We start from the raw sequence: 21519 nt of genomic DNA, 5'->3' as shown, positions 1-21519 counted from the left end.
AATTAATATTACAACACATACTGATCCCTGATAAGTGAAATTCTATGCAATAACTCCTAAAGAGTTCCAAATTCCATTTGATAGTAGGATCTTGTAAAGCAAATATGTTACAGCTCTAAGTAGTGGATCAATTACACAGAAAAGAGGACAAGAGGTCTGTTATCTTTTCTTCAGGGCTTTCTTAAGTAATGCCAGAGAACCAGCCAGTGCTGAAGGCCAGTTGTGAGGAAATCTGTAAGGAATGGCTCAAGATTAAATTGGCAAAGACCTTGGCAGAAAGGCACTGCAGGCTATCAGGCTAAGAAAAAATTCTCCACAGCCTTGCTGAGAAATTTACCAATTGGCTCTTTGGTAACTTTCTCAACTGGACATATTTGTGTCTTCATTTTTAATTCATTTAGGTAGGTAGTAGTGCTTCATAGTCGGCCAGTCCACTGATTAACTGTCTTCATTTGCATTTTTTCAATTATAGGTAAGTAAACCTTGGGGACTCCCATGAAATCTTAATTATAGTCAACAGATTTCCTAAATATGGCTTAGAGCCATTTTTTTTTCTCACCAATTAAGGCAAAACAGTTTTTGCTCAACCCAAAACAAGGCATTCTTTCTAACATGGAAATCTCAAAGATAAGTGGGAGTACTGACAGGTTGGCCCTTGGAAAGTTAGGAACAGGGCCACCTGTTCATCTAGGCAGTCCCCACCTTCTTTTCGTATACTTATTCTCTCCTTGCTTCCTTTCAGCACCCTCCCTTATCCCAACCCTTCAGGGTCTCCTGCCAGAGACCTCCTCTAAGTTATTGGTTTCCATGTAACAAAAAAATCATGAGGAATTATGCAACAAAGAGAAGAGCCAATGGGCTTTCAGGCACCCCCCATAATTGGGAAATATTCTTGGGCAGAGAGACAGTCCTTACGTCACATGAATATATAAGGCATTAACTGTTGATCTTGTCATCTTTGATTTTGTGCATCAGCATGTCTTGACCACCCAAGGTTTATGTCTTATAAATAATTCTGCAAGGCGCTAAGCCTCCTTTTTGCCTTACCGATAGGAGAGCCAGCTAGCAGAGCATCACTACCTTTGATCCCTCTATTTCCACCCTTCTCCCTCCCTAGGTGGTATCATCATGACCAGAAGACAAATGTAAGAGGAACAATTATCTATGAACCCACGAGAAATGTTTTCATAAAATGGATCAAAGTGCCACTAAATGACCCCACACTTTCTGAACTGCCTTACCTTGTATAAACGTAGTATCTGCTGCTAAGTACTGAAGGCCATTTAACAACTTGCAAAATGGCTCCTACCCTCCGGCATGCAATGCATAATCACCGAGAGAAAAGTAGACTAGAAGAGTCAAAGGCTGCGATTTGGGTGCAGGTTGGTGGAGTACTATGCCTGGAAAATGAGCAAAATCTGAAGATCTGGAATGATCCTTCCTCATTCTTTCACTTCTCTTTTCATCTAAGCCCTAAGAGCTATGTCCTAATGTGGCATTATTCGTATGCTGGGGGAAGTAAACACCCATGCAGCCTGTGATCCTCTCCTCGTCAGGTGTATGGAAATACCTAGTCAAAGGCTCTGTTGCTACCGAGGTCCAGGATGAAGAGAGAGCAGAGAGATTCCGTTCCCAGTGAATGTTTGCTGCCTCTCCTTGGGACCCCAGCCCCTTTTGTTCATGTGATCACCTCTTCCCCACCTCTTTCTTCCTCTCCTGTGCACTCTCTGTCTCTGGGAATTCATTCTTACATGCATGCTTTCATCTCTCCTACTGAGGGAAACCTGGGCTCTAGACTTAAAGCCTGAGTTCAAACCTTGATTGGATGGATCACTAACTACATGATCTTGAACAACCACTAAACTTACCTCTACCTCATAAAAGTTCTTTAAAAGTAAAAATGAAAATAGCACTTTTTAGTATTATAAAGCATTAAATGAGATAATGCCACTGAAGTTGAGTGCCTGGCACATGGTAAGCCGTTAACAAATCTCAGCTTTTATTATGACTGTGACCCATCTTTCCTTAAATCACCAGGTGAGTCCAAACATGGTCTTATAAAATTTATGTTTCTCTTTTCCTACATCTTCCTCCTTACTTTTTTTCTTTTCAAAGTTTCCCCCATACAGCATTTTAGACTTTTTTAAACTCTCTTCTTACTGAAGCTACCACCATCTTGGCTTGGTCTCAGTGCCTGAATATTACAGTTTTTGGGATAAGGAATGGAGAAGTTCATGAGGGGAATAGGAATATTGAATCCTTTAGATGGAATAAAGGGGTAGTCAAGACTGAGTGCAAGAAAACAGGAATTTTATGTAAAGATGTGACACCTAAAATATCTAAGAACATTTAGGACTTGGTAAGGAATATTGATAATATAGAGTCAAGGTGGCTCTACTAGAAGGTGGAGGAAAGGCAATCTAGCCTGGGAAGCTGATGTTTAAACATCTAATTTGGGAAGCATCAAAATAAATAGTCTATATAAAATATTTTATACAGCCATTTCAAGGACCTTAAATTCCCCAAATTCCAGCTATTCATTTTGGTTAAGAATATCATTTATAAATATCTCATATTAAAAACCAAATGGTGTTACCTGGTAAAAGATGATACCTTACTTCATTCGATTCTGAGGTATACACTGTTAGACCCCAGCTGAGAGCCCTCTCCACCCCTAAAAAGGAGCCCCTTCTTGTTTGGAAGTGCCTACCAAACACTGAAGGCCAAATCTCCCAAAGCTCTGTATTTATCTCCTTCGAAACACAAACACTTGGGTTCCCTAGCATTGTTTCCTAAATCTTTAACTGTATTTTGCTACAAAGTGGGTTATAAAAGCTTAATTTTTAATCTTTTATTCTGTCTTAAACCACTGAAGCCAGCACCTGCCATCTCCAACTAAGACTGACCTTATCTCAGCATCTAAGTCTACCAATAAATTCCCAGTTTCGAACCTACATATTCTGTAGGATTACTTGAAAATCTCGTCCAACTAGCTTCCCAGAACATAAGCACAACAATCTTGCTGCCTTTGGTCTTGCTCTGCACACATTTATTAACCAAATGAGGTAGCAAATGGCAGGTTATATGAAAAGACCTTCCAAAGAACAAATCCAAGGTTATTGAAAAGGACAGTGCCTGGGCTAATGGGTATAAAAGCCAAGAAGATATATATCAAAAAAGAAAAATAGCAATGGGCATCCTTAAGACAACCGATACTTTTCAATGCTCTCAGCCCTTTCTAGAACCAATAAAACAAGGATGATTAGTGTGTGACACACTTACTGCCATTTCTTCATTTGTATCCTTAATAGATATGCCCAATCAGGTCCTTTTTTCCTACTGATCCTAGCCATGGTCTCAGCATTCTTCTCAACACATAGCTCAGTCAAACACTAGCAATTGATGAGAGTTAGCAATCAAGATGAAACCGTTTACCATATCCAGTATGGGCCTTCTAACTAACAGAACTGCACAGGAGAGGGCTATGATTTGACTCATGTCACCTGTGCAATCATTGCTCCAATTAAGAGTAGTATATTAATGCCACTTCTACCTCTAATATAATTTCTCCTCGCATAATTCATAAAGAATGACCTCTTAACTATAGCACAGAAAATTGAAGTAAAATGTTAGACACATATGTAGCTATATAAAATAATTCACTACATTAACCTAAAATTTCAACTCTTTTTTCATTACAGAAATTAGAATTAAGAGGAAATGCTATCATCATTTAAGGGCTCATAAGAGGTCTTTAGTGTAATAGTTTAAAAATCAGTAATTTTAACTAAATTAGTTTTAAATTTGAGCAGTTGATCCATGGGTTTTTAATAATTGAACACATTTTTTTTTTCTGTCTTCTTTAAAACATTTTTTGAGTCGACACAGAATAATGCCCTCCAAATCATTTTCTTTTTTTCTGGTCACTGCTTCTTTCATTGTGAGCTGTAAATCCACCACTAACATTAATACAATTTCAAATAATTTTCAAATGATTACTGTGTACACGATCACAGATGCAGGTAGGGGTTTTCTATTACTTTTAACAATGAGTTGTAACCATTCTATTATCTATCTTCCATCTAAATTATACTTCAGGTTCTTGCAAGAGTTATCTTCACAAAGACCACCTCTTGACATGAAGAGAATGATCTAATCATCTGTAAGCCTTTTCTTGTGGACTGTTCCCAACCTTCCAGAGACAGTGAGAGCTCTGCGATTAACTCCACCCTTGCGCAGTCCTCCTCGTGTCAGTTATTGGCAACACAGTTCTTCCCACTGCTTTGGTTAAATACCCAGAATCTTATGCTACACCTGTTTTCTCCAACTCAACATCTAATCTGCCATCATGTCCTGTGAGCAACATCTTCAAAACATATCTATTACTTGATCTCTTTTCATCTTCTTCACTCTTATCCACTTGGCCAACTCATCAGAACCTCTTACTGGCTTGTTACAAAAGCTTCTCCTGACTAGTTTCCTTGCTTCCCATGCTTTACCCCGTTTATTCTCAAAGGGAAGCCAAAACGATCCTGTTACATGAACTCCGTATCACTTATCTTATCAACAACCTTGAGTGGCTCCCCAATCACAGACTGAGTTAAATCCAAATCTATCAAAATGGTCTTCACATGGGGCCCAATACTTCTGATTTTGCTCTCATTAACTCAACTCCTAAATACTGGTTTCTTGTTTACTGCTCAGAAAGACCAGTCATGTTTGCAATGTAAGGCCTTAGCACTTACTATTTCTTCTGCCTAGAAAACTCTTCCCCACCTAAGATACCTGTAAGGCTTGCTCCCTCACATCCATCTGAACTTTATTCAAATATCAGCATCTTGGTGAAAACTACCCAAGCCATACTTTTCAAATTGCAGCTCCATTTCCATCCTCATGCCTCAATTTGCCATTCTTTCTCTATTTTAATATTCTTATATACTCATATTTTTATGTTTCTTGTTCACCACCTCCCATTATATCCCAAACATCTAAAACAGTGCCTAGCATATGGGTCCTCCATAAATATTTGCCGAGATGTTGAAGCATTATAATTTTATGGGTGGGGAAATAGGACATGAAAGGCTTGTCCAAAGACACAAAGCTAGGGCACAATGCCTAGTTCAGTATCCATTCTTACTACCTATTCATTCTTCCAAATACATGAGATTGTCAGGAGAGTAAAATTTGGAGAAATAAAAGAGAAAGTAAACTTTAGCCAAATTGCAATACAAATCTATGTCCTCTTCCTCTTACTGTATCTTGCATGTGAGCATTTCAGGATCAGTCTTTGCTCAAAAGACAGCTACAATTTAAAAACCATCTCCTCCATTAATAGCACCAGCATCTAAGAGGCAAGAATTATATGTTTTCTAGGTATAGTGCTGGTGCCTTAAAAAATTAATCTTCATAAGATGTACAAGCTGAATACCATCATTCCTGCTTTATATATGAGAAAACCGAAATAGAGAAAAGTAAACTTTTTTTGGTCTACTTGAAGGCTCATAAAATTCATTTCTGGGTAGAACATGCAGTCGTCTTTGACCAGGCAGATCTACCATAGACTTTTCCTGCCCTAAGTCTTTATTCCTGGCTATTGATGCCATTTATGTGGAGGGAAACATGCCTTATGATGTGTTTTAACTGTTCACAAGAATGAGTCATGTGACGAAGCAGTAATGAGGTGAACTTCCTTAAGCCACAAGGGAAGAAAACTTGTACAAACTCCCAATCTTGCAATCATGATTCACCTGAGATATGAATTAGTCTAACAGTAGGGAATATCATCTTCTTCTTTTTCATTTTCTTGCCAGCAACCAAAAAAGCTGTCTACATGTTCACAGAAAACTTGATTAAATACAACTTCTAATTCTCCTTATCCCTAAACATTATATACCACTTATTTATCAAAAAATTTAAAAACTTTAACAACATAATCTTTTAATGTGTCATGCAGCACACACCATGAAATGATGTGAAGCTGATAATTTATAAGAACTTAATACATATTACCTGTTATCTATACCATCTGAAACATGCTATTCCCTGTATTTCTTGTTCAACCACTAGTCTACGGAGCACACAGATACCAGCATCATCCTTACACTGCACAAAGCACAAGATAATACATTAGAGAAACTGGCTGTAAGTCTTGGCTGTCCCACTTACTGGCCGTGAAAGTTTGGACACTGTAATCTCTTTGAGTTTCTAGTTTTTCAACTGTAAAAGGGGGTTAATAACAATATACTTTTTTTTGTTTTTTTTTTTTTTTTTTTTTGAGACAGAGTCTCGCTCTGTCGCCCGGGCTGGAGTGCAGTGGCGCTATCTCGGCTCACTGCAAGCTCCGCCTCCCGGGTTCACGCCATTCTCCTGCCTCAGCCTCCGAGTAGCTGGGACTACAGGCGCCCGCCACCGCGCCCGGCTAATTTTTTGTATTTTTTAGTAGAGACGGGGTTTCACCGTGGTCTCGATCTCCTGACCTCATGATCCGCCCGCCTCGGCCTCCCAAAGTGCTGGGATTACAAGCGTGAGCCACCGCGCCCGGCGCAATAACAATATACTTTTGTGAGTTATTCTGAGGTCCAAGTGAGAAAATAAAATACTTGTGAAATTTTAGAGAAGTCTGTGACTATGAAAGATTATTACATCACTTCTGGGTACCTTTGGGAAGTTCTTTTGGGATCTTCATTTGAATTTATTAGAACTCCTTGGTGCCTCAGTCCCAGGGTCTTGGCTCCACAGGAGAGGGTATTTCAACAGATGACCAGCATAGCATGAGGGCATGATAAGCCCTAGCAAAACAAGAGAAAAGTACTTCTAAAAGAAGTTTTCTTCTTCTACCTGAAGTACTCGTGGGGTAGCCTAGTTACTATCTATCTTATTTTTTTCCAATTACAGAGAATGGTCAGGAAATACAGTTTCCAAACTATGGAACACAGGAAACATGCTTGGAGCCCTTAAATTTGGCTTTGGAGTGCAGCACAAAAAGAAAGAAATTCAACCAAAAAATGAAGGTAGACCATTCTTACAATAGGAGCTGTCAGCTCATTGATGAGCCTGTCCTTGGTGATTCCACCTTAAATCTGGTTGTCATTTATTCTGGAATCAAATCATTAGTTACTTATTTACTGCTTTGTCCTCCAAGACTTGTGTGTGTGTGTGTGTGTGTGTGGTCATGTTGCCATAGCTAGATTTCTGGGTCTTTATGAATAAGTACCTTCTTGCCCCCTTTACTGGTATGCTGGTATGTTCTCCACTAAGGCTAGAACCACATAAACCATACTAGAATTCGCTGTACAAATGGGGATTATGGATGGTCTGTTCTGTGAAGGATTCTCTTATGTTTGCTTGGTGCAGGCTGCCCCTGAACATCAATTATTTATCAGTTGGCTGGTCTTATGCATCAATTTAATAATCAATAAAAGTTGATTAGCACTTATCTATTGATTAATATACTTTTTTTCCAGATTCAAAACATATTGAACCTCCCAACCAATTAGATCTCTCCTATATGCTACTATCACTTAATTCTCACCAAAAAAAAAAAGTACTACATCACTTTAGGCACATCATTCTGCAGATAGGAAACTGAGGCTTAGGGAGGAAGAACTTGCTAGCTAATAGACAATTACCAGAGATTCAAGCGCATGACCTCTGTCCTCAGGTATAGCGCATTTATCAATATACCACAGTTCCAACTGCCTTTAAATAAAAGATGAAATAAAGGGCATTTAAGGTGGTTCTCCTAATAAGCCAGGATACTTCTCCATATAGGTGCCTGCCAGGGCTTGGCCTAATTGGAACCTTCCAGTCTGTTTCTCCTGGAGTGAATGTACTTCAGGAAAATTCAGCAAAAGCACCAAAGGTTTCCCTTCAATCTAAAACTGGAAATATCATCTCTTTGGTCCAACAAACAACCTCCATGGATGGACAACATATTGTCTGTTCCCTTGCAATGAGGCTGAGTTATACAAGAAACTTTCAAAACAACAGATTAAAGGAAATCAAATCCTCAGAGGACTGGAAATGCATAATAGTGTTGCTAAAAAAAAAAATAAGAAAAAATTAGTGGTTTCTTTGAAAGAAAGCCTCAAGTTCATGAAATTGGAAAACTTCTTTGAAAAAAAAAAGTACTACCTTTAACTTCCAATAAGATGACAACTTTTAACCAAGGAACAAAGATAAACATTAAAGGGCTGGAGATGGTATGATACAGTATCTTGTACCTACTAAAAATCATGCTTAATATTAAGATGAAAGTTTCTTCATGGCACAATTGCTATCTTAGAGTCCCTGTGAATCTAGCCTTTGACAAAGTTAAATCACCTCCATAGTTATTACAAGATGTAAAGGTTGCATCATTATTCCTTTACCTGAAACATTAAAAAATGCCAGGAAAAATTCTACAATTATACTACAGGTATATCTTTGAAAGAAAGCATTATTTCTGTTATATCTGAAGCCACTGCCTGTTACAGTTCTCCAATTTTCTTTTAAAAAACGAATGCTAAGCCATGCAACTTCTTCAGCTTCTCCCTACAACTTGCTTGGTTTTAAGGGCTCACCCATCAGTAATTTCAACATTGCAGAATTACTCATCATCATAAATATATTTAACAAACACAGAAGCAATTTGAATGTCAAGGGGATCCTTGACCTTATGTTCTTAACATTAAAACGATTATTTTAACTATCACTTTAGTTTTTTATTTTTTAAAATGTAGTTACTCATTCTCTCACCATGTAAAAATTTAATTTTTATTTTTTTATTTTTGAGACGGAGTCTTGCTCTGTCGCCAGGCTGGAGTGCAATGACGCAATCTCGGCTCACTGCAACCTCCACCTCTAGGGTTCAAGCGATTCTCCTGCCTCAGTCTCCCAAGTAGGTGGGATTACAGGCGTGCACCACCACGCCCAGCTAATTTTTGTATTTTTTAGTAGAGACGGGGTTTTACCATGTTGGCCAGTATGGTCTCGATCTCTTAACTTTGTGATCCGCCCACCTTGGCCTCCCAAAGTGCTGGGATTACAGGCATGAGCGAAAACTTTAAAATGTACAGAGAGACTAGGTAAATATGTAATGATATATGAAAAGGTTTTCTAAAAAAGTGGTATGAAAACAATTGTTTTAACTTCAATACTCTTGTTTGTAAAAAGTAAGACGTGAAAGCCATTTTACCTTGTTTAAACTTTTATTTCAGACAATATTTTCACTGAAACCCTTAATTACTGTTGGGAATAGAAATACATAAGCTCGGCCGGGCGCGGTGGCTCACGCTTGTAATCCCAGCACTTTGGGAGGCCGAGGCGGGCGAATCACGAGGTCAGGAGATCGAGACCACGGTGAAACTCCGTCTCTACTAAAAAAAATACAAAAAATTAGCCGGGCATGGTGGCGGGCGCCTGTAGTCCCAGCTACTCGGAGAGGCTGAGGCAGGAGAATGGCGTGAACCCAGGAGGCGGAGCTTACAGTGAGCCGAGATCGCACCACTGCACTCCAGCCTGGGCGGCAGAGCGAGACTCCGTCTCAAAAAAAAAAAAAAAAAAAAAAAAGAAATACATAAGCTCTAAGATAGGAAGATTTGGGGATAACCAGGCCGAGGTAGATCTAGACCTTTGTGCTTTGTAGGAAGGTTATGTCTAGAGGATTACTGTGGTGGGCTCTCAGGGGCCTGACTTTTAGAGAAGCGTACCTCCACCCACTGACACCTGACTGGAAACGAGGTTGGCAGATAAATCTGGAACTATCTTATCTGCCATCTTCCACCCTTCCAGAGGGAAGACGTGAAAGTCTCCATTTAAAGCAGTATGTTTATCCTAGGTGAAAGGTCAAGATTTCAACCAGTCCTATAGTTCTCATCTAGGGGTAATTTTGCCACCCACTCCAGGATACGTTCAGCAAAGTTTGGAGATGTTTGTGATTATCACTACTGGAGAAGAAAAGTTGCTACAGGCATCTAGTTGGGAGAAGCCAAAGATGTTCTTAAACATCCTACAGTGGATAACTACAACAAGCTCCCTATAGTAAAGAATTATCCAAACTAGGCTAGACTGAACCAGCCTAAAGAAGCAAAACCCGTTTTCCTAGAAAAGGAACTAGGAAAGGGATTAAACTGTCCGGAGAAATTCTCACTATAGCCTATAGGTTTCTCTTTCCTCTACTTCCTAGACCAGTGTTTTTTAAAAGTGTGATCCATGAATCATCTGTATCAGAAACATTTAGGAATAAAATACAGATTCCTGATCCCTTTTCAGAGCTGAGTTTCAGAACTGTGGATTTCAGGAATCTCCATTTGGTTGGCTACCCATGTGATTCATTTACAGAGTGAAATGTGACAATCATATTTCACTTCTATTGAGGTTATTCCTTTCTGTATTTTCAACTATCCCCTCTCTGTCAGTGATTCCTCAAGGACTCCCAGTGACAAAAGAATGCAGTCTTGATGATAGCAGAGACCTTGACTGGCTGGTTGCTCACTGCTGTTCTGTCCAGCACCTTGCTTGGGGTAGACATAAGAACCAGAGGGCACCAACATTATCCAAAAGACTATATAGTCTTTTGTGGGGAGAGAAGATAAAAAATACCTACTCATTTATTTAGTACACCTACATTCTGGACCCTGTGCTAAATGTATGGTGCACATCAATACCATTAATCCTAACAATAACTCAGTGAAGTAGATACTAATATCATTTTCACTTTGCAGCTGAGAAAATGAGGCTCAGAGAGGTGAGGCAACTTGCTCAGGTCATATAGCCAACTATTGAAAGTCAGCACTCAGTTCTTGTTCCACTCAATGGAGGGCATACACTTGCAAGAACTGCACCCCAAGCCTAACTCTTCCCAGTGCTTTTCAGATTCCTCATCTGATGGAGATCATCATGCCACTCAAAGCCTTCACTGGCAGCTTCTATCTGCCAGTATAATTCAGCAAGGGAATGCTACTGGGAAACAAAGCCCTCCACCTCCCAGAAAAGCTGGTATGCTGTAGGCAGGAGTTACCTATCTTAATTCCCTAAAAACATAGAAAAAAAGCCCTTTAAACTGTTTGCAGAACAACTAAATATGAGTATTGAGTTTCAAAAAACTACAAAGAATAGGTTTTGTATAAGGTGTAAGGAAGGGATCCAATTTCAGCTTTCTGCATTTATTATTTATTAATAAATGGTGTTGGGAAAACTGGCTATAGATGTGTGGTGTTATTTCTGAGGCCTCTGTTCTGTTCCATTGATCTGTATCTCTGGGTTTGGTACCAGTACGAGTACCATGCTGTTTTTGTTACTGTAGCCTTGTAGTATAGTTTGAAGTCAGGTAACGTGATGCCTCCAGCTTTGTACTTTTGGCTTAGGATTGTCTTGGCTATGTGCTCTTTTCTGGTTCCACATGAAATTTAAAGTTTGTTTTTTTTTTCCAATTCTGTGAAGGAAGTAAATGGTAGCTTGATAGGGATAGCATTGAATCTATAAATTACCTTGGGCAGGATGGCCATTTTCACGATATTGATTCTTCCTATCCATGAGCATGGAATGTTTTTCCATTTGTTTATGTCCTCTCTTGTTTCCTTGAGAAGTGGTTTGTAGTTCTCCTTGATGAGGTCTTTCATATCCCTTGCAAGTTGTATTCCTAGGTATTTTATTCTCTTTGTAGCAATTGTGAATGGGAGTTCACTCATGGTTTTGCTCTCTGTTTGTTATTGGTATATAGGAATGCTTACAATATTTGCACATTAATTTTGTACCCTGAGACTTTGCTGAAGTTGCTTATCAGGTTAAGGAGATTTGGGGCTGAGACAATGGAATAAAGACTTAAATGTAAGACTTAAAAACGATAAAAACCCTAGAAGAAAACCTAGGCAATACCATTCAGGACATAGGCATGGACAAAGACTTCATGACTAAAACACAAAAAGCAAAGGCAACAAAAGGCAAAATAGATAAATGGGATCTGATTAAACTAATGAGCTTCTGCACAGCAAAGGAAACTATCATCAGAGTGAACATGCAACCTACAGAATGGGAGAAAATATCTGCAATCTATTCATCTGACAAAGGGCTAATATTCAGAATCTACAAAGAACTTAAATTTACAAGAAAAAACACTCATCAAAAAGTGGGCAAAGGATATGAACAGACACTTGTCAAAAGAAGACATTTATGCAGGCAACAAACATATGAAATAATGCTCATGATCACTGATCATTAGAGAAATGCAAATCAAAGCCACAGTGAGATACCATCTCACACCAGTTAGAATGGTGATCATTAAAAAGTCAAGAAACAACAGATGCTGGAGAGGATGTGGAGAAATAGGAATGCTTTTACACTGTTGGTAGGACTGTAAACTAGTTCAACCATTGTGGAAGACAGTGCGGTGATTCTTCAAGGATCTAGAACTAGAAATACCATTTGACCCAGCCATCCCATTACTGGGTAAATGCCCAAAGGATTATAAATCATTCTACTATAAAGACACACACACATGTATGTTTATTGCGACACTGTTCACAATAGCAAAGACTTGGAAGATAGACTGGATTAAGAAAATGTGGCACATATACACCATGGAATACTATGCAGCCTTAAAAAAGATGAGTTCATGTCCTTTATACGGACATGGATGAAGCTGGAAAGCATCATTCTCAGCAAACTAACACAAGAACAGAAAACCAAACACCGCATGTTCTCACTCATAAGTGGGAGTTGAACAATGAGAACACATGGACACAGGGAAGGGAACATCACACACTGGGGCCTGTCAGGGGGTAGGGGGCTGGGGGAGGGATAGCATTAGGAGAAATACCTAAAGTAGACGACAGGTTGATGGGTGCAGCAAACCACCATGGCATATGTATACTTATGTAACAAACCTGCACGTTCTGCACATGTACCCCAGAACTTAAAGTATAATAATTTAAAAAAAGAATAGATTTTGATTTCCATTCCCTAAATTCTTGCTTACTTTGGATCAAATCTTATAAGGTTAATTTAATTCTTATTCTTAGCATCCTGTCATGGTTGCTCACCTAATATTCATTTGCCCTTCTCTTTATTTAGTGGCATCTCAATTTTAGTCAGAGCAGCAATGTGCCTAGCTAAAACATTGTGTTTACCAGTCTCTCTTGCAGCAAACCATATGTATGGTGATGAAGGTAGAAACTGAAGAAGGGCAGAGGGGTGGAAGTTTCTAGGAAGCCTCCTTAGAGGGTACTAGCATAGCTAGGAAGCACCTGGTTTAACCCTCTCACTTCTTCTTCCTACGTGAAAATTGGAAAGATGGAACACTAGCAGTAATCTTAGACCGAAAGATGAGCTTGAGAATAGATGGGCCATAAAATTAGGAGGTGTCAAAGTCCTTGATGACTCTGTGTTCACTCTACTCTCCCTGAACTACAGACAGATGTATTCCATGTGAGAGAGAAATAACTCTATTTGCATGTTTCATCATTTGTAGTTGAATCTCTATACAAATTTTTAATAGTGGGCATTAAATATTTAGTAGAGTTAATTTAAAATATTTCATATTTAAATAACAATTTATATGTCATAACCTTTGCATAAGTGGGCAAATGAAATCAACCATGTTACTTTTAAATTTCTTTTTACAATAAATTACTAATTTGATTCATTCAGCTTTTTGGGAAAAAATTCTATAGGTTTCCATGGCATAATCTTTTCTTAAAAAAGGTTTAATATATCTGAAAATTTAACAGACAAAACTATAAAGAAATTAAGTTAACTAGAAAAATAGTTGCATTAATTACTTGATTTTTGGCCCCAAATCCTAGTTAAACAGTGCATTTTGAAATCTAGCCTTTGAAGTCAGATGCTTTCACATAGAAATAAATGAAAGTATGAATGACTGATAGACTTCAAAATCAATTATTGGGATTTTTTTGGGTGTGATAACTCACTACAATGGAAGAAGGGATGGTAAAGAAGCTAATGTGTTAAGCATAGATTATGTGTTCATTATGCAGGGAATCAGGGAAAAAAATGAACATTCAAACATATTCCCTATTATAACTAGCTTACAGACTAGTTGAGAGAAACATAATGACATTAAAGTGTTATACAAGGAATGACAGAAAGAGTACACCATGCTGTTGGAGAATATCAAAGAAGTCTTCCTGAAGCACTACTGTGTACCAAACACTGACTTTGTGACCTCCAGGAAGTTTCTGAAATCCTCTGAACCTCATTATTCTAATATTTTCAATGGGGATGATAGTATTTCCTCCAGAGCACAATTGAAAAAACATACTTCATAGTGCATTTTAAATGCTTCGTACAATGCCTGGCACATACTAATCCTTCAGTTTATGTTAATATAACTGTTGATATTTTGATATTTACCATCAGCAATTATCCCTCTGAGTAGCTATTGCTATTTTAATAAAAAGCAAAAGCCCAGGGAGGTTAAGAATGTTGCCCAGTTTCATCAACTATAAAAGAGAGAGTTGGTTTCCAAATTCACACCTAATAGCAATATCGCTCTTACAATTTTAACATTATTTAACTTATATTCTTCAGACCTATAACAATCAAAACCACATAGCTATTGCTGTTCTCTGCTTGGCATTTATTTAGGTAAAAGAATAGGCCTTGAGGTAAATAATTTTGCCTGGAACATCTTTTTAGAACTACCCAACATTGTATTTGCTTTAGTTGGTGTAAACTACCATTCCTGATTCAAGAAGAGCCACAGATCATTGGCAAGAAATATCTGTAAGAACTAAAAATAACTACATATATCTATATCTAGATACCTAGATATAGATATATATATCCTTAGGTCAACCTTAGTTTGTTCAGTTAATGGCAGGCACTGCCTCCTACCAGTCAACTGATTCTAGAAAGTGACAGTATGTATACCAAGAGAATACACTGAAATTAACAGCAGAAAACAAAAATAGGGTTCCCCATCAATCCTCAACTTCCAAACAAAGCTATTCTCAAATAAATAAAACACAGAAGATACTGGCAATCTGGAAATGATATGTTGTATGCAAAGCAATTAGGGGGCTAAATTAGAATCAATCCTTGTTGCTGTGAACTAAGGCTCACTTTATTCTCGACCAGGGCTCATTTCATGTCTCAGTAAATGTAAAATTCCTTTCTAGTATCTCCCTCTCCTTATGTCTTTTACTACTTCTCTAACTTTCTACACGGATTGATGAGTGTAGGATAACAGCTGTCGTTCACGAAAGAAAAAAAAACAACAAAGAATTTAGCACTTGCAAGTGACTATTGATTTAAACATATAGTTATATAATTAATATTTTCAACATAGACCATATAGGTCATATACTGCATGGGCATGAAAGTTCAGTTCTTCCAGTCATGATGAGAATGCTGATATACACATTTTTTTTTCCAAGGAAGTTCACTTAATTAAAGGAGTCAAATGGCCCTACAAAAGAATATAATCCCAAAACAAATGTTACTCTGGATTATTGTCCATATGTCTTATCTTGGCACAACTTGGAAGATGTAGAACAACTCAGCTTCAATCTTCATTAACTCCTTGTATTGGAGCATGACAAAGAAAAATGAAGGATGGTCTCTTGAATGTTTACAGTTTCTCGTCTCACTTTCAAGGAGATTTAATAGCATCACTGATTATTTATATTTAATAACCATCTTTCTTAGTTCTCATGCTTAACCACAATTTAAACCAATTTTCTTGAGAATATGCTTATATTACACTAAACTCCTATTTTTCCCAAAATCTTTTAATAACATGATACTTTAATTATTTTACTCTGAAACTGCTTCTAAGAACATAGAAACAGAATGAGTCAGTTCTACTGCCTTGCAGGGATTCTACAACTTTGGTGTGAAAATGAATCACCTGTTGTGTGTTGGGGAGTGGGATGGGGTAGTTAATTACAGACTCCAAGAACATACTCCCTACCATTCCTGATTCAAGAAGTTCGCAACATGGCCCAGGATTCTGCAGTTTAGTAGTCTCCTCCAAACCCCTTGCTTAGCTGGCATGCAGATAATCCTGATCATTTTCAATGCTACTCATTAAAATCAGCATGGTCAGAAGAATTTCTTTGATGTCCAACACCAACCTCACATCTTTTACTTTTCTCCATCTTTCCAGCCCTCTCTGACATTTTCAGGTCCAGTTATCCTGGAATACTTATATACCTCAATGGTATGGATGTTTCATTTCTTTTCTGAGATATTCCTCCCTCTCCTTCTACCTGGAAAACTCCTATTCAGTTATGTGTGAAGGCTCAAAAAAAAATTACACCCCTTTATCCTTTTCTACAAAAATGGCCATAATATATATTTCTTTTAAAGTGATTATTATCATCATAGTTACTAGTTCATGCGCTTGTTTTCCATGCTAAGTCTATGAATCCATCATACATAGCATAGGGAATATCCCATATTACACACTCAATGAATTTGTTGAATTATAGCTGACTGATGCTTTATTTCTAAAATGACCTCCAGAGACACTTATGAGGAAGAAAGGAGAACAGTTGTCATCCGCATCATTTTTCTCTTGAAACAAACATAATTTAACTTCTGCCTGAACTTTTTTTTTTTTTAAAGAAACTAGCGATAGGAGAGTATTTATTTCTTGCTTTGTTAAACTACCTTTGCTCATACTACTTCACCATCCCCAAACAGAAAAATTTAGCCTTTGAAAGTGATTTCCTGAGAAAACAAATTCTAGAAGCTAATTCTGATGTCACAAATTAGAAGCCATGTCACTGGGTGATCTAAACTGAGTCCTTGTTTACTTACTAAGTTCTTATAATCTGGTAAAGGGGCTAGGTAACACAGCAGTTCTAATCGTGGAATTCCAGTCTTTTAGAATGGCCAAGGTAATAACTTGGAAGAGACTTGAATGGCAAGAAATACAAAAACAGTTTTCCCTACATGAGGCAAAATATCCACTGCAAATCTTCTGCGAATCTACAGCAACAGAGAGGCTTTCAAATGTAAATGTTCTTCATCAATGTGAATAAATCATACCCAAATCAATAACCTATTTCCAAGAGTATATGGGAAGGAGACTTGCATAATCATGTTCAGTTTCCTTAGTGTTAAAACCTTGTCAATATTGGCTGTTAAAGGGTGGAGAAACTGATGTTATTCTTGCTTAGCTTAGTGCCCAAGGAAACTGCTTTATAAAGTCATCTTGGTTACATGGATTCTCATTAGCTGATGGACATTTCCATCACCATCTGACATTTCTAAATCTGTTAATGATATCCCCAAATGATGATCCCTTTCCACTTTTATCACAATACCAGAATATCTCCAAGCTAGAGTCTTCTCTTTCCTTCCTCTGCCTTTTATGTATTTCTCTTCCATAGTTGTGTCTGTGAGTGATCATGTGGAGTTTTGTGTAACTGACCAAATGCCTGCCTGATTATATCTTTATAATTGCTCAATTCACTCACTTGCTGCCTCCTCAATTCTTCCAAAGACATGTATCTCATCTAGTACAGTCAGCATATGATTTAGGGGGAAAGGGTTCAGAAAAAGTATGAGGTTCAACTATAAGCAATACATTTTGATTTTGACACGTCATGTCTGAACACAAGATATATCTTCAGCTCCATTTACAATTCTGTGGTCTTGAAGACCTGGAACACTTCCCTGTCCTTTTTATATGCAATAATACAAAAATCTAAACCATTCTGCTCTCTGCTAGCTAAAAGTATCAGCTTTTTATAAGACTCCCCAGTGCAATCCAGCCCACCCAGGCCACAGGGATATTTTTTTTGGCATTTACTGTATTCACTTCCAAGTTGGCACTTGGCACATGTACAGACTCCCCAAAGAGGTTGCACACTCCTCAAATTCAGGAACAAGGCTTTACACTTTTTATCTCCCATAGTACATAGTTCCATACTCACCAATTCCCTACTTATCAACCCTTCCAAAACCACCTGGGATTTCCTGCAATATTACATAGGTAATTTTAAACTTTGAAGCCCCAGTAAGATCAGCTACATCTATTACCTAGTAAATGTTTTTTACATCCCCAATAATTAGAATAACAAAAAGGTATGGAGTTAAAACATGAACTGGTCTTCCAAAATCAATATGTAGCTACCTATCATGGATTCTGCCTCTCTTCAGGTATCAATTTACATATAACTTTCTAAGTGGTTTAGATTTAGCAGATTAATCAAATGACATTGTCTATTTAAAAGAAATGGCTCAGTCACATATATTATTAACCAAATAGCACTATATCAGATAGGCAGCACATTTTAAAACTTTGTTTAACCTGAATGTTTTTTCTGGATTTAATAATTGTATGTACAAAATAAAAACTGTATTTCATCAACTATTCAATCATTTTCCCATAAACCATTTCTTCAATAATATACCATAAAACCATAGATTTTCAGAGCAGGGATGCACTAGAATATCTCTTTTTGATCATCTACCATCATTTTACAGATGAGAAAAACTGAGGCCCGAGAGATCTAAGTAATTTACTTTGAGTTACCTAACAAGTCAAGCACAGAGAAGTAGCATACCAAGTATTCAGACCTCAAATTAATGCAACCTCCACTCCATTTCACTGTCTCCTTTAGAGCACAATATATGTATGTATTTTAAAATTAAACTTTTAATACATACAAAATGAATTTAAAAAACACTGAACATCACTATAAATGAAACATGCACATGAAGATAAATAAGTGCATGCACAATGCATTCCATGATAGACTCTCTGAATTTGCACAAGCGCACAACACAACCGTTCTTAACTCACGAAGTTTAAAGATGATTGTGTCCCAAGGGTTTGAAAATATGAGCATTTCTTACCTGGCAGCTGTATGAGGGGTTGATAAAAGAAATTAAAAACTTGAGCTATGATTAGACATCAGATTTTTCTGTCACTGAAGGTTTGCTTCTACCTGGGTTTCAGGGGTCTAGTACTTTTAATGGAAGGTAGGTCAGAAACTTAAGAGGGATAAACCAACATATAAGACTCTGGCATTATTGCCCACATTGCAATATTAAGTTGCCTGCAGGTGACTGTCATCAAAATCTTCCTATTGGCCAGTTATGGCCCTACATTTCTTTATCAGGCCTGAAATCTTTACTGTTATGGTCACTTATTTAGGCTAGAAAACTTAGGTATCAAATAACTTCAAAACCCATTCCCCAACCCCAGGGTACTAAAGAGGGCAGTATCAGCTATAGTGCTTTTAAATATAAAAGTGTATAACTTTGGGGGTCAGGGATTTATGCATAACAAAGAAGCTGTTGACGAGACAGAAAGGACTCTTCATTTTAAACTGAAACCAATTCTGCAACACAAATGTTCATCATGGCTAGCCAACCAGGGGTGTATATTTTGGAAAAAAAAAAAAATAGGGATGATACCCTCTTTATATATTTTATAATACTCATAATCCACACCAGGATGCTTTCATCCCACCCTAAGAAAAAACAGGGTTTCACATTCTGGTCATCAAACCCTCCTAAGAACACTCACCCTAGTGCTTTGATATCCCTTAAAGAGTCAACCACCTCCGTGAACTCCCTTTACCCTTTTATACAAAAGCTTGCATCTTGACAGTTTTAATAGGTACCCAGGAGAGAATGAGGAAAGAAGTGGAGAAAAGTGCCCGCTCCAGTTGATCTTTTCTTTCTAAATACTAAGGCATATAAAAGAACTAATCAGCAATATAATAGAAACCCAAATGAAACAACAGCAGCTTTTCATGCCTCTTAACTACCAAGAGACCCTATGAAACAGCATCAGTGTTACAATGTGCAACAACAAAAATGGGTAGTAAATCCGGCTGTGACACCTTGAAATAGCTGTGACCTTAAGCTTGCAGGAGTTGTAACTTTTTTCAAAAAATGAATATTTTAGTCACTGCATTAGAAAGCTTTTATTTGTTAACACCCAAAGTATTTGTTGATAATCCTCATGTATCATCCTCATGTACATTTTAACCTCCACAGTTTTAGAAGGGCCCACTGATTCTCACGGCAAACATGAGTAAAGGATATTTCATGACCCTAAAATCTTCCAAACAAAGAAGAATACATCCTTCTGACTAGCCTTCCTTAGTGAAGCTCACAAAGAGACTATAGAATGGATTCATTCCACATATGCCACGACTTTCAGTCCCAATGGGAAGAAAGACTGAGAAATAAAGAAATAAAAATACCATTTTCACTTCTCAAGTTTAGACCACAATTGAAGATATACCTGTGCTGTGGAATTTCTGACCCACATAAAGAATAAATAAGTCTTTTGCCCAAAGTTGGTAAATATTAAGAGGCCTTAAGTGGGCACATTTTTATTTCCCTAAAATCCAATCCCCCCTGCCTTCAGAATTCATGATTACAATGAAAGACATTAGATTAGAAAGTCAATTTACTCACCATGGAGGAATCACTGCTTCCACTCCCGATCGGAGCTCCCTCAGCACAGGTTGGGAGGTGGGTAGAAAGTTGACTAGCCCTGCCCCCATCTATGACATCACAATCTACCTCATAAAAGGTAGTGAAAGTGCTCTGAACTCCTGTCTGATTTCCGAGAGATACAGAAAAGAGAGAGTGAGAGAGAGAGCAAAAGAAAAAAAAAAAAAAGTACCCTACTTGGGAAGGGATTAGGGAGTGGAAGAGGGAATGGGTAATTGGGAAAAAAGAGGTATATGGAGGAATTACGTGCTGAAAGAGATATACATATGGGCTTTCTTGACATTAAGCGGCCTGGCCATTTGGATTTCTCATTGGCTCTTAAATAGATAAAGGAACCATGTGGGAGGAGAATGAAGATGCACCCTGCCTTGTCAGGCATTGAAAGGGACAACTGTAGTGGGGCTCAAAGGGGGTGAATCCCTTATTTAAAGTGTTGAAGATCACCAAGAGAAAAGGCAAGGGCTGCAGCTCTTAAAGCCTGGAACGGTATGTGGGGATCCCTGACGTCTTTCTTGGAAGTTCCATCGCCCTGCTGTGTGACCTTCCTTAAGCCTTTGGCCTCTGCACATCCAACCTCTGTACATGGTCCTCTACTAAGGGGATACTTACCTCTTTCATTGGGATCACTGAAGGACTAATGCATTCATTGTTGCTACAATTGCAACTCTTTTGACTGTTCCTTTTAACCCAAGGGTGGATTGTGTGAGGGGCATAATTTAAAGGATAAGCCAATAACCAATGCCCTTTTCTACCTTTAGAATCTTTTCATAAGATTCTTTCAATATAAAATATTACTGACAATCTTGACTTTTTCTGTGTGTGTCAAATATACAACTAAAAGGAATAGTTAGAGTTCGTCTTCAGAACTGTAGAAAAAATCAAATGGCAAGTTTTCTGCAATCATAAAAAAATGCACTGTCACTCTCAGAGGTCAAGTTACATGACCCAGTGATGCCAACTGACCAAAATATTTTTGTCATGGACGATTACTGCTCTAGTCATAGCTTTATTTACCAAGTCTAGTTTTCGTAGAAAACAAGAAAAGGTATGAGAATAGTATGTAGAGCACTAAAGTATTTTTTTTTTTCAAATGAA

General features: G+C 37.8%; 1 protein-coding gene across 13 annotated transcripts in view; it reads right to left on the bottom strand.

Annotated features, from left to right (window-relative positions):
- Window positions 1-21519, bottom strand: part of CTNNA2 (catenin alpha 2) — a 1423217-nt gene that overhangs the window by 9834 nt on the left and 1391864 nt on the right. For 8 of the 13 annotated variants that reach the window (XM_063616606.1, XM_063616605.1, XM_063616604.1 and 5 more), the window contains one exon: window positions 20386-20529. The exons of 4 other annotated variants lie outside the window; for them this stretch is intronic. In XM_063616606.1, coding sequence (XP_063472676.1) covers window positions 20386-20529 — 144 coding nt within the window. Of the gene's footprint in view, window positions 1-6657; window positions 6789-20385; window positions 20530-21519 lie in introns of all 13 variants that reach the window. One more of the 13 variants, XR_010115398.1, reaches the window with a different exon arrangement.

This window comes from Symphalangus syndactylus, chromosome 14 (assembly GCF_028878055.3).
Source record: "Symphalangus syndactylus isolate Jambi chromosome 14, NHGRI_mSymSyn1-v2.1_pri, whole genome shotgun sequence".
Lineage (NCBI taxonomy): Eukaryota > Metazoa > Chordata > Mammalia > Primates > Hylobatidae > Symphalangus > Symphalangus syndactylus.
This window is presented reverse-complemented; position numbering and strand designations above follow the sequence as displayed.